Source organism: Scyliorhinus canicula, chromosome 18 (assembly GCF_902713615.1).
Source record: "Scyliorhinus canicula chromosome 18, sScyCan1.1, whole genome shotgun sequence".
NCBI classification, from domain to species: Eukaryota; Metazoa; Chordata; class Chondrichthyes; order Carcharhiniformes; family Scyliorhinidae; genus Scyliorhinus; species Scyliorhinus canicula.
The window spans coordinates 112753068-112768847 of record NC_052163.1 but is presented as its reverse complement, the minus strand read 5'-3'; the positions used below and the strand labels follow the sequence as shown (position 1 = coordinate 112768847).

Here is a 15780-nt window from a genome sequence, read left to right as displayed (position 1 = left end):
GAATTACACGGACTGTGATTCACCACAAAATCCACCGGCCTACTCCGTACACACTGCAGCGTGACGGGAAAAAGGCCTCATCAAAATTGCAAACAGCTGCCCACAGGAAACGGGAGAATTTCTAAAATCTCCAAAGCCTCACGGAACATAATTAGTTCAACCGACAGGCCAAAGGCAACCTTTGGGTCATGAAATGTGGGTGATCAAAATAGCGATGACAAGGATGGCAGAGCGAATCCGGGGGAGCAAATGCCCGTAGACAATAGTATTAGGATGTGTGATGGGTTGATGGATGCACTGGGGCAATGTGCATTTATAAGTGAGAAAGAAATCATGTCATTCTGTAAAACAAAAGACGAAACGCATGAAACAAAAACTAACTATTCAAGAATGTCTGCCAACAAAGCACATCGACACTCTGAACCCTCTCCCACAAGCAGTATCAAAGAAGGTGCCACATTTGGGAATGTATTACAAGTACCCTGCATTTATTATTAAGTGATACATTTTACTTTTCTAACCATTTTATTGACTTTAGGCTTAGGCTATTGTAATATAAATAGGCCTCACACTACAGGTCGTAAGGGTGAGGCCTATTTATATTACAATGGCCTAAGCCTAAAACTGAAATTATATGAAATCCGAAAAGCGATTGGCCCCGAAGTTCTCAGATAACGGATTATTGACCTGTAAAATGTGGCAGAATCAATTTCTAGCTGCGCTAAAGACTGATTCAAAGTACCGCACCGTTCCTATTAAAATGTCTACCGCCTACCGGCACTGATATTTTTCCTTTAAAAAGCATGGTTTACTGATTTTTGGGGACTCAAATGATTAATACATAGGAAAACAACGCAAGAGTTAGAAAGGAAACGGCCTACACATTTTCTTAGATCTCCTGCACCTCAAAGGGCCCCACTGCACCCTGGCCCCGGGGTTGTTGAGCGCAGAATGGAGGCTATCAGACTCTTCACAACTGTTCTTGCCCAGGGCACAGAAAGGGTTAAGCAATCTCTCGGGAAAGGAAAATTACACAAAACCCTCGACTAGAATGCCGACTGCTTGTACCTGGGGCAGATGCTGCTTGCTGCCTGCCTGCCTGTACTTTTTATTTAGTCATTTGTGCATTAGCTGCGACGAGAAATGTTCAGTATAAAATTAATGCTGCATTTCCCACACAGATTAAGAGGTGTTAAAATGGAGCAGAGGAAATTAAACGACCAAGCGAATACACTGGTGGATCTGGCCAAGGTTGGTAATGCAACAAACTGCACAAAAATCCTGGGGGAGATATGGAGAGGATTCTTTGTCAACTGGGGGGGGGTTCCAACTCTGATTGGACTCATTCCTGGTGCCCTTTCTCAAATTGCACCCCCCCCCCCCCCCCGCCTCCAGTGGTCATCTGGCATGTCCATCCTCATAGCACCCCACCTTAACATAGCCAATCAGAAATCAAACCGACTCATCATTGTGATTGGATGAACCTAATCTTCACTATCAGTCCAGCGGCCTTCAAGTCCACCTCTGGTAAACTAAACGACAATTTTTGTTTCAAATTGCTCTTGCGATTTTTCTCCTGGGTGTTGCTCGCAGCAGTATCCTGGAGATTAATCTTCAATTCCTGGAGAAACCAGAATGATCCTGGAAGTTGGCAATTGCTACCCTCAATATGTCACCAAAGCCTACAATAAGCCTCCATGCTCCTGGGCGAGGATGGTGGGGGGGGGGGGGGGGGTGTTACATAATTGACCCGGGCGTCCTGCTCATGGTGAATCCTGCAGCAAGGTGTGGGGGCAAGGTGCAGAGGTACTGAGGGCTAGAGGGGGCGATTGTTGGTTGAGGACCGGATTGGATGGGGATGTGAGTCCGTCCCACTGTTGAACAATGTGTCAGCACTCCGTGTACACTCACACGCCGAGATTGGTCACCATGGCAACCATGGCGAGGCCTCGGAGGGGATGCTGGAGCCTCCAGTCTAATTTAGCACATTTGGGAGAGGGGTAAGGGAAAATCTCATATCACAACAATAACGTACATTGATGTAGCGCGTTGAAAATCAGCCCCAGGTGTTGTACATGAGCAATTATCCAATAACATTTGACATCGAGCCACATGAGGAGATATTAGGACAAGTGACCAAACATCTGGTCAAAGAGGTCAGTTTTAAGGAGCTCTTGAAGGAGGAGAGAGAGAGAGAAACATTTATGGAGGAAGTTCCTGAGCTTTGGACCTTTGCAGCTAAAAGCACAGCTCCAATAGGGAGGGCAATGAAAAGCAAGATTCTTCAAGAGGCCAGAGTTAGGGGATTGCAAAGATTTTGGAGGTTAGTAGATCTGGAGGAGATTACAGAGATAGGAAGGGATTGGAACACAAGTGGCAGAATTTAATTGAGGTGCCAGGGGGTCTTGCTGTTGGGGTGTTGCTGCCAGCAATCAGAGGCCCAGGGTCAATGAGGTAGGCCTTAGGCTGAGTGAGAGCATGGTGGGGATTAGAGTGAGGGGGTCGCTGGCTAATGGGGGGGGGGGGGGTCGGAAGAAAGGTCAGTTTGGTGGCTCTGAGCAGGAGCCCCTTCCTGACACCCGGGGCGGGATTCTCCCAGCCCTGGGCCGGGCTGAGAATCCCCGCCACCGGGCCCCGACGCCGGCACGCGATTCTCCGCAGAGCGTTGTTGGCGCGGCGCCGGTCACGGGCTGCTCTACGCGGCCGACCCGCCGATTCTCTGGCCCGGATGAGCCGAGCAACCGTGAAAAAAATAACTAGTCCCACCGGCGCCGTCCACGCCTGCTCGCAGCCGGCGGGAACTCTGCGTGCAAGGGCCGGGTTGTGGGGGTGGGCACGGGGGCTCTGACCCCGGGGGAGGGGGGGGGGCCCTCCGATGCGGCCTGGCCCGCAATCGGGGCCCACAGATCAGCAGGCCGGCCTCTCTGTCCCCCAGCCTATTTTCCTACGCTAATGTGCCACCGCGCATGTGCGCGTTGGCGTCGGTGCCACTGAACATGCGCGGATCCTGCGGCAACACAGTTCACGCCGGGATCGGCAGCTGGAGCGGCGCGAACCGCTCCAGCGCCGGGCTGGCCCCATGTAGGGGCCAGAATTACTCCCGGCAGCGGCCCGTTCACGCCGTCATAAAACGCGACGGCGTTTACGACGGTGTGGACACTCTGCCGCGGGATGGGAGAATCCCGCCCTCGTTGCCTCAATCAGGCATGAACCACAGGAGCTGACTGGCAAACTCACTGGGTTTACTCTTCAGGCTCCCCACATGGCGTGTCCTCACACCTCTGAAGAATATTACACACTCACATTGTGTCCCCGTCTTTTTTTGACTCATGCTTATTTGTGCCTCCTGTTCACAGACACAGAATGTGATGTACGACATCCTGTCAGAACTGCAGGAAAAGAATGAAGACTTAGAGAAAAGGATTGTGACTCTGGAGACCAAACTGGACTCACTAACTGTCAGCCTCCAGGCGTTGCCTGGACTGATCACCCAGGCTGTTGGCCAACAGCAGCGCGACTTCTTTGAGACTCACTTGCACAGGTTTAAACCGGTCACATACAGTTCGGAGAGGTCATGGACACCAACACGAAGGCGTCGATCGCCGTCCACAGCACCGCATACATCTTCTGACAGCAGCTAGGGGCCTTCAGAAGTAGATAATCTGATCTCACTTGGCCATTGTATGGCTTACAATGTTAGCTTTTTTCTATAAAGCCATCTCTAATTTATAAGTTTGGATTTTAGGATACCAGAGTGAAGCTGCAGGTTACCATTAATATTTAAAAGGGTAAAGCAGCTCCCCAGGCTTTTGCCAAGGGGTTCGGGCCAGTATATATAGGTTGAAGCCATCTTCCTTAAGCCTCCTGTTCTCCACCCCTCCCCTCTCTCCCTCCAACCCACCCCTGACACACAAGAGTTTGGGCTGTCCAGGATTGAGCAGGCAATGAGCAAAATCATCCCAGTCCCATAGAGCTCAATTCAGTGCAAGACCTGAGAGTCCTCAAATCAACCAAATTAATCATTGGGTATGGTTTAAAAAAGGGTATGGGAAGATCCCGTTAACCCTAGACTCCGGAAAGACTCAAGTTGCCACTGTGGAATCAATCCTATTTACTGTACTCAATGGGAGTATATGCAGGTTGCTGGGTCGTTGGTATGTGGGCAATCTGTAGGTGGTTTTGGGGCACAGCACTGTCTCTGTGTGGCCCCAATTACTAATGTTCAAACACAGCTAGCGGCTCCCACTATGGTCAAGTCGGATTGACTATCCCTGAGTGGTGTGTGAACACGTGCCCAGGTTCAGTCTAGTTCGAGCTGAGGGCCTCAGCAGACCGTAGGGTCAGAGGTTAAAGGTATGCCAGGGTTCCGCCTGCCAATCGTGAGCCAATGGCCAGCCCCCCCCCCCCCCCCCCCCCACCCTCCCCCAATTGATAGGGAAACTGCCCAGAATGGGCTGCAGGATTGTGCTTCCTGCTCCATCTGCTCAAACAGCCTCTCAACAACCAATGCCTAGACTTGCATTGCAAAGTCCATAACATAGCAAAACACCTCGAGGCGCCTGACGGGAGAGACCCAAACACAATTTGACACCAAGCCACATAAGGACAGGAGAATAAAGGCTTTCTCAAAGAAATGGGTCTGAAGTGGCGAGAAAGGTTTGGGTAGAGAATTCCAGAGTTTACGATCCAGTCAGCTGAAGGAACGTCTCATCAATGGTGGAATGACAAAAACTGGGGTTAGGCAAGAAGGTCAGAATTATTATAGGAGGGTAGAGATGTCAGAGAGTTGTTGTGGGGGGGGGGGGGGGGGGGATTGTGGGTGAGGGGAGGAAGTTGCAGAGCAAGAGAGGGGCGAGGCCCTGGAGCGATTCGAAAATAAGGGCGATAATTTGGAAATCGGGGCATTGCTGGAGCGGGAGCCAACACAGATGAGCGAGGGCAAGGGCGTTGGATGATCAGGATAGGTGATTGGCCCTCTATAGCATTACCAGAGACTTTCCCACAGATGGTAACCCAGAAAAGGTCAGCATAGGGTGAGACTGGTCTTCAGCAAGTGGAAAAGCAGTTGGCTTGATACAGCGCCTGATTCGCTACTTCCTGCTGTATGTGATCATCATGCTGACTTCTCTCCCAATGTCTTTGGGGTGGGGGGAGGAGAAATAGGAAATTAAATTGAATATTAGGCAGAGCTTACAGTTGAAATAATTGGTAAATGATGATCTGGGACAAGTAAATTTTTAAATATTGCTGGATTTTTGCTACTTGTCCAACAATCTGCTACCAAGAAATAGAAAAGAGTAGGGAGGTTATAATAGCATTAGACAAGTCCGCAATGTTTACCGCATGGACTGCAATGGTTAAAGAAGGCAGCTTACCACCACCTTCTCAACAGCCAACTAGGGATGGGCAATAAATGCTGGCCTTGCCAGCAACCCTCACGTCCCAAGAATGCATATATAGTTTTGGAGCAACTGACCAGCCAAACCATTGGTGCAGTCATTGACTGCCAAGAGTAACAATTTCTACTGAAGGGTGGCCATGCAGTGGGTCTCCTAAAGATGACATGAGTAGACATCCTTCCTTAACCCAAAATGACCATGGACGTCTGGGGGACGAGGTTTAGGAGTTCTGAGGGAACAAGAGGAAATAATAAGTGTTATCAAAGCAGGCGATAGGTCATTTGTAAAGGAAAATATTATTCAGGAAAATCTACATTTAGCACAGATGACCGGGGTCAATTGAAGGTCACTGGTTTCATTTCGGCCACAGGGATGAGCAAATATCAATATTGAAAAGAAAGAAAATGGATACGAGTTGTAGTTTCTGTTCTGGGTTTAGCAATACTCTTAAAATAACCAACTCGTCCACTAGAAAAATGGTCATTGCCCCCAAAGCCTCCCCCATTCTTTCTTGCACCGCCCTGTCCACCTGTAACCCTGGCCCCATCATCCCTGCCACTTCATTCACCAACTAACCCAATTAAATGGCTGTGGCATCATTTAAAATGGTCGCCTGTCCTGTCCTTGCAAAGTGAAGTGAAATTAATATTATTCCATTGGTTCCATTCTCCTGCCGTCTCCTACCCCGAGTCTTCACCTTCTTCGTTCCCATCTTCCCTCCTTCCTACCCTTCCCCACTCCCGCCATGCCTTCCCCCTGCCGCCACTTTCTCCCCACCTCCTAGCTTCCCCAGTTCCATCTCCCCTCCCCCACTCCTCACCCCTCCCCTTCCGCCAGCCACGCTCTCCTACCTTTTTCACACCCCACACCCTTCCAGTCGACCCTCTTGCGTTTTCTCCTCCCCGCCCCACCACTTCCCCTATCCAAACACCTCACCCTCCCCTCACCTCTACCTCTTCCCCCAACTCTCCAACCCACCCTCATCTTCTTCCCTGTCCCAGACAATGCTGCCGCCGCCATTGATGCTGCTTCCACCTGTCAATCATTCAAACGTGAACCAATGAAAATTCTAATTGGCATGCCGCCAGGGTCAGGACTCAACCAATCGGAAATTGGGTTACATTGATGCCTCCTAAAAAATGTCAATGCTCAATAAAGATCCCAAATGTCTCAATAACTGGCTCAGTGTGTTTACTGCCTCAGCTCAGAACGTGTATAGTGATATAAATGAATGAAACCAGTTCTTACCCATAGATTCATCACTCTGTAATTTTTGTATGTGGCAGGTTAGTCAATTTAAAAACCGATTCCCTCCCAAATTTGATTGAGAAGCCCCCCCCCCCCCCCCCTCCCTTCACCCACAATATTCCCTCAAAAAACAAACTCGGATGTTGTCTTACCACATCCATATTAGGGGCAGCACGGTAGCATTGTGGATAGCACAAATGCTTCACAGCTCCAAGGTCCCAGGTTTGATTCCCGGCTTGGGTCACTGTCTGTGCGGAGTCTGCACGTTATCCCCGTGTCTGCGTGGGTTTCCTCTGGGTGCTCCGGTTTCCTCCCACAGTCCAAAGATGTGCAGGTTAGGTGGATTGGTCATGCTAAATTGCCCTTAGTGTCCAAAATTGCCCTTAGTGTTGGTTGGGGTTACTGTGTTATGGGGATGGAGGTGTTGACCTTGGGTAGGGTGCTCTTTCCAAGAGCCGATGCAGACTCGATGGGCCAAATGGCCTCCTTCTGCACTGTAAATTCTATGATTACCACACCTCTGACATCAGCACGTGACCACAGAGAGCGCACATTGCAATGACATCACCAGAATGATGCAGCCTCCGGATCCAATCCTGAAATGAAAAAGATTTTAAAAAGAAGGAAAGGGCAAACTGTTTTGAACTGGAAACAAAGCTTCTTTATATCAACAACTTGCATTCACGTAGCGCCATTAATGCAGCAAAACATCCTGAGGCGTTTCAAAGGAACGATTATCAGTTAAACGTTGACACCAAACTACCTCGGGTTATTTTACGAGCAGAGACTAAAGGGCGTCAAAGAGGTAGGTTTAATAGTGGGTCTGAAAGGAGGAGAGGGAATTCCACAGCTCAGGGCCCCAGGCAGCAGAATGGTGAAGCGATGAAATCAAGGATGCACAAGAGACCAGAATTGGAGAATCGGAAATATCATAAGACAAAAGAGCAGAATTAAGCCACTCGGCCCATCGAGTCTGCTCCGCCATTCAATCATGGCTGATATTTTTCTCATCCCCATTCTTCTGCCTTCTCCCCATAATCCCTGATCCCCTTATTAATCTGGAACCCATCTATCGCTGTCTTAAAGACACTCAGTTATTTGGCCCCACAGCCTTCTGAGGCAAAGAGTTCCACAAATTCATCACCCTCTGGCTGATGAAATTCCTCCTCATATCTGTTTTAAAGGACCATCCCTTTAATCTGAGATTATGTCCTCTGGTACTAGTTTTTCCTACAAGTGGAAACATCCTCCCCACGTCCACTCTATCCAAGCCTCGCAGTATCCTGCAAGTTTCAATACGATCTCCCCTCTCCCCAGAGTTCTCAACCGTTCCTCATATGACAAGCTCTTCATTCCAGGGATCATTCTTGTGAACCTCCTCTGGACCCTTTCCAAGGCCAGCACATTCTTCCCTAGATGCCCTGCTTCCTCAATGCTACCTGTCCCTTTAGAATGAAGAAGGAGGCCATTCGGCCCATTGTGAGTGAATCAACTCTTGGTAAGAGCACCCTACCTAGTCCCACGCGCCCACCCCCACCCCTATGCCCGTAACCCCACCCATCCTTTTGGATACTAAGGGGCAATGTAGCATGGCTAGTCCACCTAACCTCCACATCTTTGAACTGTGGAAGGAAGCCGGAGCACCCGGAGGAAACCCACGCAGACAGGGAGAGAAACTCCACACAGGCAGTCACCCGAGGTTGGAAGTGAACCCGGGTCCCTGGCGCTGTGAGGCAACAGTGCTAACCACTGCTGCCTCACCTCCTATCTCGGAGGGCTGTGGCGCTGGAGGAAGTTACTAAGGTACGGAGGGTGAGTAGAGGCGAAACCAGGGAACATAGAACATAGAACAGTACAGCACAGAACAGGCCCTTCGGCCCTCGATGTTGTGCCGAGCAATAATCACCCTACTCAAACCCACGTATCCACCCTATAAGGGAAGGATTTGAAATCAAGACAGATACTGAGAGGATGTTTCAAAAACAAGGGAGCGTAGTTTCAGGATAAGGGACCAAACATTTAAGACTGAGATGAGAAATTCAGGGGGTTGTGAATCTTTGGTATACTCTACCCCAGAGGGTCGATGTGCCATCATTGAATATATTTAAGACTGGGATAGACAGATATTTGGTCTCTAAGGGAATAGGGGATCTGGGAAGCAGGCAAGAAAGGAGTTGGAGCTCAAAGGTAGCTAATACCATATTGAATGATAGAGCAGGTTCAATGGGCAATATGGTCATCTCTTTTGAGGACTTCAAAATTGAAACATTGCTAGACCAGGAGCCGATGTATGTCAGTGAGCACAGGAAATGATGTGTGTGGGACTTGATGCAAGTCATGATAGGTACAGCAGTACTTTGGACAGCTCGTTTTACAGAAGGTGCAAGTTGGGACCCGGTCAGGAGAGAATTGGGACACTTGCGTTTAGAGACGTCAAAGACATAGGTGAGGGCTTCCACTGCAGGGACAGAGTCAACTATGTTATTTGTGAATAAATTGCACCATTGATATGAACCTGACAAGGATATGGGGGTCAGAAACTCTTCTCGGGGGGCAAATAGGACACCAGGGTTGCAAACCACCTGATTTAGCCTGAGGCAGTGGGCCAAGGAGAGGGGTGGAGATGGTCGCAAAATAATTCCTTATTGCAATAAGCACCAGTCTCCAATTTCTAGTTACATGGAGAATGGGGCAGGCCAAAGGTATAGCTGGCTAGTTGATCCAAGAAGTTAAGTTAAAATCACACCAGTTAGAAAAACACAAATCAGTTATAAAGTGAAATCTGGAAAATGAAAGTTGGCCTCAGTAAAATGATGAGGAAGCTAGCAGATTGTCTCTAAAAACAAAACTCAGTTGGTCTCTTTAGAGAAGGAAATGTGCCATCATTGCCCAATCTGACCCTAGACGTGACTGCGGACCCACGCCAACATGGTTGCCCTGCCCTCAAGAGACTTGTGCAATCAGGTGGTCTGGTCAGCCACACCCCCATTCCAAATGTGGATAATTAAAAAAAGGACCTCGCATACCACCGAGATAATTCCCCAAAAAACTGAAGTTCTCACATCAAGTCCCCAGGTGCATAATATTCCAGCAATTTCTATTATCCCACTGTCATGGTGACAGGTAAGTGGTTAAAGCCACAAGAATTAACACCGATGACTTTAGCTTTTAATTATAAAATCACTGGAGGTTCGGAGAGTGACTGGCGATGCGATCTCTGAAAGTGGTGTCCCTGCACTGTGTAAGAATTGTGAATTTACCATTGAATGTACATTTATTAATTGTTTGCTTGTTTTCTTGAGTTTTAACGAAATTCAAAATGGAAGAACTTTTTTTTAAACTTATTTTCTTCAAAATTAAACTGGATCTTTCATGGATGCAACACTCTTTTCTCTCACATTCTTTTCTCTTCGACATCAAAACAAAATCGCGAATGCTCTGCTTTTAAATTAGCAAACACATCCTGACTCATCTCCCAGTATTTATTGTGCACCAAACGCAAATAAAATGGCTCTTGGATTTTCTTCGGCATTATTAATAATAATAATAATCTTCATTGTCACAAGTAGGCTTACGTTAAGACTGCAGTGAAGTTACTGTGAAAACCCCCCAGTCGCCACACTCCGGCGCCTGTCCGGGTACACAGAGGGAGAATTCAGAATGTCCAATTCACCCAACAAGCACGTCTTTCGGGACTTGTGGGAGGAAACCGGAGCACCCGGAGGAAACCCATGCAGACACAGGGAGAACGCGGCCTCATTCTGCACTGTAGGGATTCTATGATTCTTTGATTTATATGGCTGGTCCAGTTCAGTTTCTGGTCAATGGTAAACGCAGGATGTTGATAATGGGGGAATTCAGTGATATTAATGCCATTGAATGTCAAGCGGAGCGGTTAAATTTTCTCTTGTTGCAGATGGTCATTGCCTGGCACTTGTGTGGCTAAGTGTTAAGTTGTTACTTATCAACCCAAGCCTCAATGTTGTTCAGGTCTCGTTGCTTATGGACATGGTTAGGTGTCTGGAGAGTTGTGATTGGTGCTGAACATTGTGCAGCCATCAGTGAACAGCCCCACTTCTGGCTAGTGATAGAGGTTGGGGCCCAGGTAGATGAAGGTATCGTCACCAATGGCAGAGTGATGTTAATCCGGGTTACGTAAGACAGCAAAATTGGATGAGTGCAGAGATCCTACCACAAGCATTCAAACCCTCCATCACAGCAGCAGATGTGACTACCACCTACAAGATGCACGGCAGGAACTCACCGAGGTTCCTTCAACAGCACCTTCCAAACCCGCGACCACTACCATCAAGAAGGTCAAGAGCAGCAGATACCTGGGAACCCCACCACCTGGAGGTTCCCCTCCAAGTCACTCACCGCCCTGACTTGGAAACATATCGCCGTTCCTTCACTTTCGCTGGTGCAAAATCCTTGAACTCCTTCCCTAACAGCACAGTGGGTGTACCTACACCTCAAGGACTGCAGCTGTTCGAGGACAACCCACCACCGACTTCTAAAGGGCAACTAGCGATGGGAAATAAATGCTGGCCTAACCAGCGATACCCACATCCCGTAAATGAGTTTTTTAAAATCTCAGAGATTTGGAGGGTTGGATGAGATGTGGGGCGCGATTTTACTAAAAGGGAACAAGGTCCCATAGCGATTCCATTTAGCAAGCGCCGGGAAACACAACACTACAAAATGGCACTCGCGCTTGATAAGGGGCCTCAACTGGTAACGCGTGGAACTCCTCAGTATAGCGAGTGATGGCATCCCAATCTCCAAGGCCCCCCAACACAACCCCAACCACTAACACACTATGGGAGGGTCCCTGACTGCCCACCCCCCCCCCCAATCACACCCACCAACTCCCTTGCAGGGTATCCCCAGCCAATTACCAGCACACCAAAAATGTTAGCTTGGCACCTTGGCTGTGCCAACCTGGCAGTGCCCATGCCAGCTGACAGTGGCACCTGGGCAGTGTCAGGTTGGCACCCAGGTTGCACTTCCAGGGTGCATGGATGGCACCATCAGTACCACCCTGCCCAAAAGGCATGCATCTGGAAGGCCTCCAATCTCCTGGGAGACCGCCACAAGTACCATTTCCTCTGGTCCCCATTTTTAGAGACGAGTGGTACTCACCCAAGGTCTCCAGGGAAAAGTAATTGATCCCACACCTCGGGTAATTCGGGAATCTGCACATTGAAGTGAGACTAGCTGCATCGTTCTAATATGCAGATTTGCTAAAATGTTATCACACCCATTGTTGGCGGGATTTACATCGCAACTTTTCTCGAAATCGTGTTCGACTTCACGAGGTGTTGTCATCCGGGTAGATTCTGAGAGAGGGGTTCCCCCCCCCCCCCTCCCCCCCCCCCCCCCCCCCCCCCGGCTTCAATCAGCCACACAATGCCGTGGCGAGCTGTTTTTCGGGCGCAGCATGGCTGTTTGGTTGTGCCCAAGGTGTGTACCCAAGGGGCTGGTTTAGCTCACCAGGCTAAATCACTGGCTTTTAAAGCAGACCAAGCAGGCCAGCAGCATGGTTCAATTCCTGTACCAGCCTCCCCGGACAGGCGCCGGAATGTGGTGACTAGGGGCTTTTCACAGTAACTTCATTGAAGCCTACTCGTGACAATAAGCGATTTTCATTTTCATTTCATTTTCAGGTGTCACTCATGGCTGGATCTCACTGCTCACTACAAAGAACTCTTTTTGTCTTAAGTGTGCTTTGAATATAAGAAATAGGAGCAAAAGTCAGCTATTTGGTCCATCAAGCCGGCTCAGCCATTCAACACACTCATGGCTGATTGTCTAACACACCTCCACGTTCCTGCACTATCCCAAATCCTTTATTCCCCTAGTGTCCAAACATCCGCCACTCTTGATATACAGCTGCCTATGGTAGATAATTACAAAGATTCACAATTCTCAAAATTTTATTTTATTTTTTAAAAATAAATTTAGAGTATCCAATTCATTTTTTCCAATTAAGGGGCAATTTAGCACGGCCAATCCACCTACTCTGCACATTTTTGGGTTGTGGGGGCGAAACCCACGCAGACACGGGGAGAATGTGCAAACTCCACACGGACAGTGACCCAGAGCCGGGATCGAACCTGGGACCTCAGCGCCGTGAGGCTGCAGGGCTAACCCACTGTGCCACCGTGCACAGCTCTCAAAATTAAGAAATTACTTCTCGTCTCGATCTAAAATGTTCACCCTCTCATTCTGTGACTTTAACCTCATGATCTGGTTCCCATAATCAAGAGAGAGTTTACTCCTGGAGTGGGGTAGTGTAGGCGAAGTACGCACCTCAAATTCACGTGACAATATGATTCATATTCATATTCCAGAGGATAAAACCAATACTGACAGGTATTGTACAGTGGTCATTTTCAAACCCAGGGTCGCGACCCATGGGTGTGTCACAGGCAGGTGTCGGGAGGGTCAGGGGGCCATGCATCGCGCCGTTCCCGATTGTGGGGCCGTGCTTCACGGCGTTCCCGAGCGCTGAAAGAATTGCCGAGCAGCGCGACCGGCTTTTAAAATTGTCGGCTGTGACCGGTATTTAGAATGCCGGCCATTCCGCACATGCGCGCCCCCATCTGCAGTGTGCGGGCCCAGAGCCCAGTGCACAGGCCCAGTGCGCAGGCCCAGAGCCCAGTGCGCGGGCCCAGTGCGTGGGCCGAGAGCCCAGTGCGCTGGCCCAGAGCCCAGTGCGCGGGCCCAGTGCGTGGGCCGAGAGCCCAGTGCACAGGCCCAGTGCGCAGGCCCAGAGCCCAGTGCACAGGCCCAGTGCGTGGGCCGAGAGCCCAGTGCGCGGGCCGAGAGCCCAGTGCGCAGGCCCAGAGCCCAGTGCGCAGGCCCAGAGCCCAGTGCGCGGGCCCAGAGCCCAGTGCGCGGGCCCAGAGCCCAGTGCGCAGGCCCAGTGCGCAGGCCCAGAGCCCAGTGCGCGGGCCCAGAGCCCAGTGCGCGGGCCCAGAGCCCAGTACGCAGGCCCAGAGCCCTGTGCGCGGGCCTAGAGCCCAGTGCGCAGGCCCAGTGCGCAGGCCCAGAGCCCAGTGCGCGGGCCCAGAGCCCAGTACGCAGGCCCAGAGCCCAGTGCGCGGGCCCAGAGCCCAGTGCGCAGGCCCAGAGCCCAGTGCTCGGGCCCAGAGCCCAGTACGCAGGCCCAGAGCCCAGTGCTCGGGCCCAGAGCCCAGTGCGCAGGCCCAGAGCCCAGTGCGCGGGTCCAGAGCCTAGTCTGCAGGCCCAGAGCCCTGCAGGGCAGAATGCCGGCTCCTGATGTCAGCACGCTAACCCAGGGGCAGATTTTTATTAAATCGCTGGAATCTGCCTGCCTGGAGGAGGGGCAGGTCACACGCCCCGGGCGGGATTCTCCGCCAGCGGGATTCTCCGTTTTGCCAGCACCCGGGAGTTTCCCGACGCCGTGGGGCTGCCCCACAATGGGAAACCCCACTGACCAGCCGGTGTAACAGAGAGTCCCACTGGCGGGTCGAGGCAGTAAAGGTGGCGCCGCGGGGCGGAGATTCCAGCCCACCGTAAGCTGACATCACGAGTTCTGAGCGCGAGAGAGATTCCTCCATTGTGTAGCTGCCAGCAGTGCTGGTGTGAGCTCCAGGGCCTCTGGTGACCAACCCATGAAGAAGAAGCTGAAAACAGGAACAAAGCAGCATAAAGATGATTACTTGATGTGTGGATTATTAATTGTTTCACTGCAAATCAGGATTCAAAGTTCATGTGAGTTATATGCAGGGAAACACTGACAACTGAAAGTTTTAAACCCTCAAAACTTTAAAGACATTTGAAGACGAAGCATGGCGAGTTCGAAGACAAACCTCTTTATTTTATTCAAGGGTTGCTGTGAGATCTTGGGCTGGATTCTTCGCCAGCGGGATGCTCCATTTTACCGGCAGCCCGGGGGTTTCCTGATGGCGTGGGGATTGCCCCACAATGGGAAACCCCATTGACCAGCTGGCTGAACCAGAAATCTGTTGCGGCGGGATGGAGAATCCAGCCCATTAAATCATCAGCTGAAGTCACTATCAGAAATGTAACATTGAATAACAAAGCAATAAAGATTTGACATCATGAGGACCAAGCAGGCTCACGTATCACATTAACGGTAAGTGAAAATGGTGGGTCATGATATTCGGGCAGCGTGAGTTGCGAAGGTCGGTCGGCGTGGGTCGCGAAGGTCGGCCGGCGTGGGTCGTGAAGGTCGGCCGGTGTGGGTTGCAAAGGTCAGCCGGTGTGGGTTGCAAAGGTTGGCCAGCGTGGGTTGCGAAGGTCGGCCGGCATGGGTCACGAAGGTTGGCCAGCGTGGGTTGCGAAGGTTGGCCGGCGTGGGTTGCGAAGGTTGGCCAGCGTGGGTTGCGAAGGTTGGCCGGCAGTGGGTCACGAAGGTTGGCCAGCATGGATTGCGAAGGTTGGCCGGCGTGGGTCGCGAAGGTTGGCCGGCGTGGATTGCGAAGGTTGGCCGGCGTGGGTTGCGAAGGTTGGCCAGCGTGGGTTGCGAAGGTTGGCCGGCGTGGGTTGCGAAGGTTGGCCAGCGTGGGTTGCGAAGGTTGGCCGGCGTGGGTTGCGAAGGTTGGCTGGTGTGGGTTGCGAAGGTTGGCCGGCGTGGGTTGCGAAGGTTGGCCAGCGTGGGTTGCGAAGGTTGGCTGGTGTGGGTTGCGAAGGTTGGCCAGCGTGGGTTGCAAAGGTTGGCCGGCGTGGGTCGTGAACGATGACCAGTTGGTAAATGTGGGTCCCGGGCAAAGAAATTTGAACAAACTGCTGTACAGGACTGAGGGAGAGCTGCATTGTTGGACATGGATTCCTTTGGTTGAGACATTAAACTGCTGATTTGACCATTAATTCACAAGACACGTGATTGGAAGTGAACAGTGGTTTTAATAGTCTTACAACAGAGCCTGCCTGCGACGAGATGAACTGAGAGCAGGCTTACGACTGCAGTGCTTTATACTTCCGGTTAGTGGGAGGAGCCATGGGCGGAGCCATGGGCGGAGCTACGGGTGGTGCCCAGTATAAACTCCTCATCTCCGCCTATGGGCAGAGCTGCGCAATGCCTCGCATACAGAGCCCACAAGGACACAATACATGTAATACAACACAGTGTGAATTACTAGGT

The 15780-nt window shown here is 50.7% G+C and overlaps 1 protein-coding gene across 5 annotated transcripts in view; it reads left to right on the top strand.

Annotated features, from left to right (window-relative positions):
* LOC119953337 (small conductance calcium-activated potassium channel protein 2-like) overlaps window positions 1-4399 on the top strand; it is a 155987-nt gene extending 151588 nt beyond the window's left edge. For all 5 annotated transcript variants that reach the window (XM_038777508.1, XM_038777507.1, XM_038777506.1 and 2 more), the window contains 2 exons: window positions 1182-1251; window positions 3357-4399. In XM_038777508.1, the coding sequence (XP_038633436.1) occupies window positions 1182-1251; window positions 3357-3641 (355 nt within the window). In that variant the 3' untranslated portion in view covers window positions 3642-4399. The remainder of the gene's footprint in view (window positions 1-1181; window positions 1252-3356) is intronic.
* The last annotated feature ends 11381 nt before the right edge of the window (window positions 4400-15780 follow it).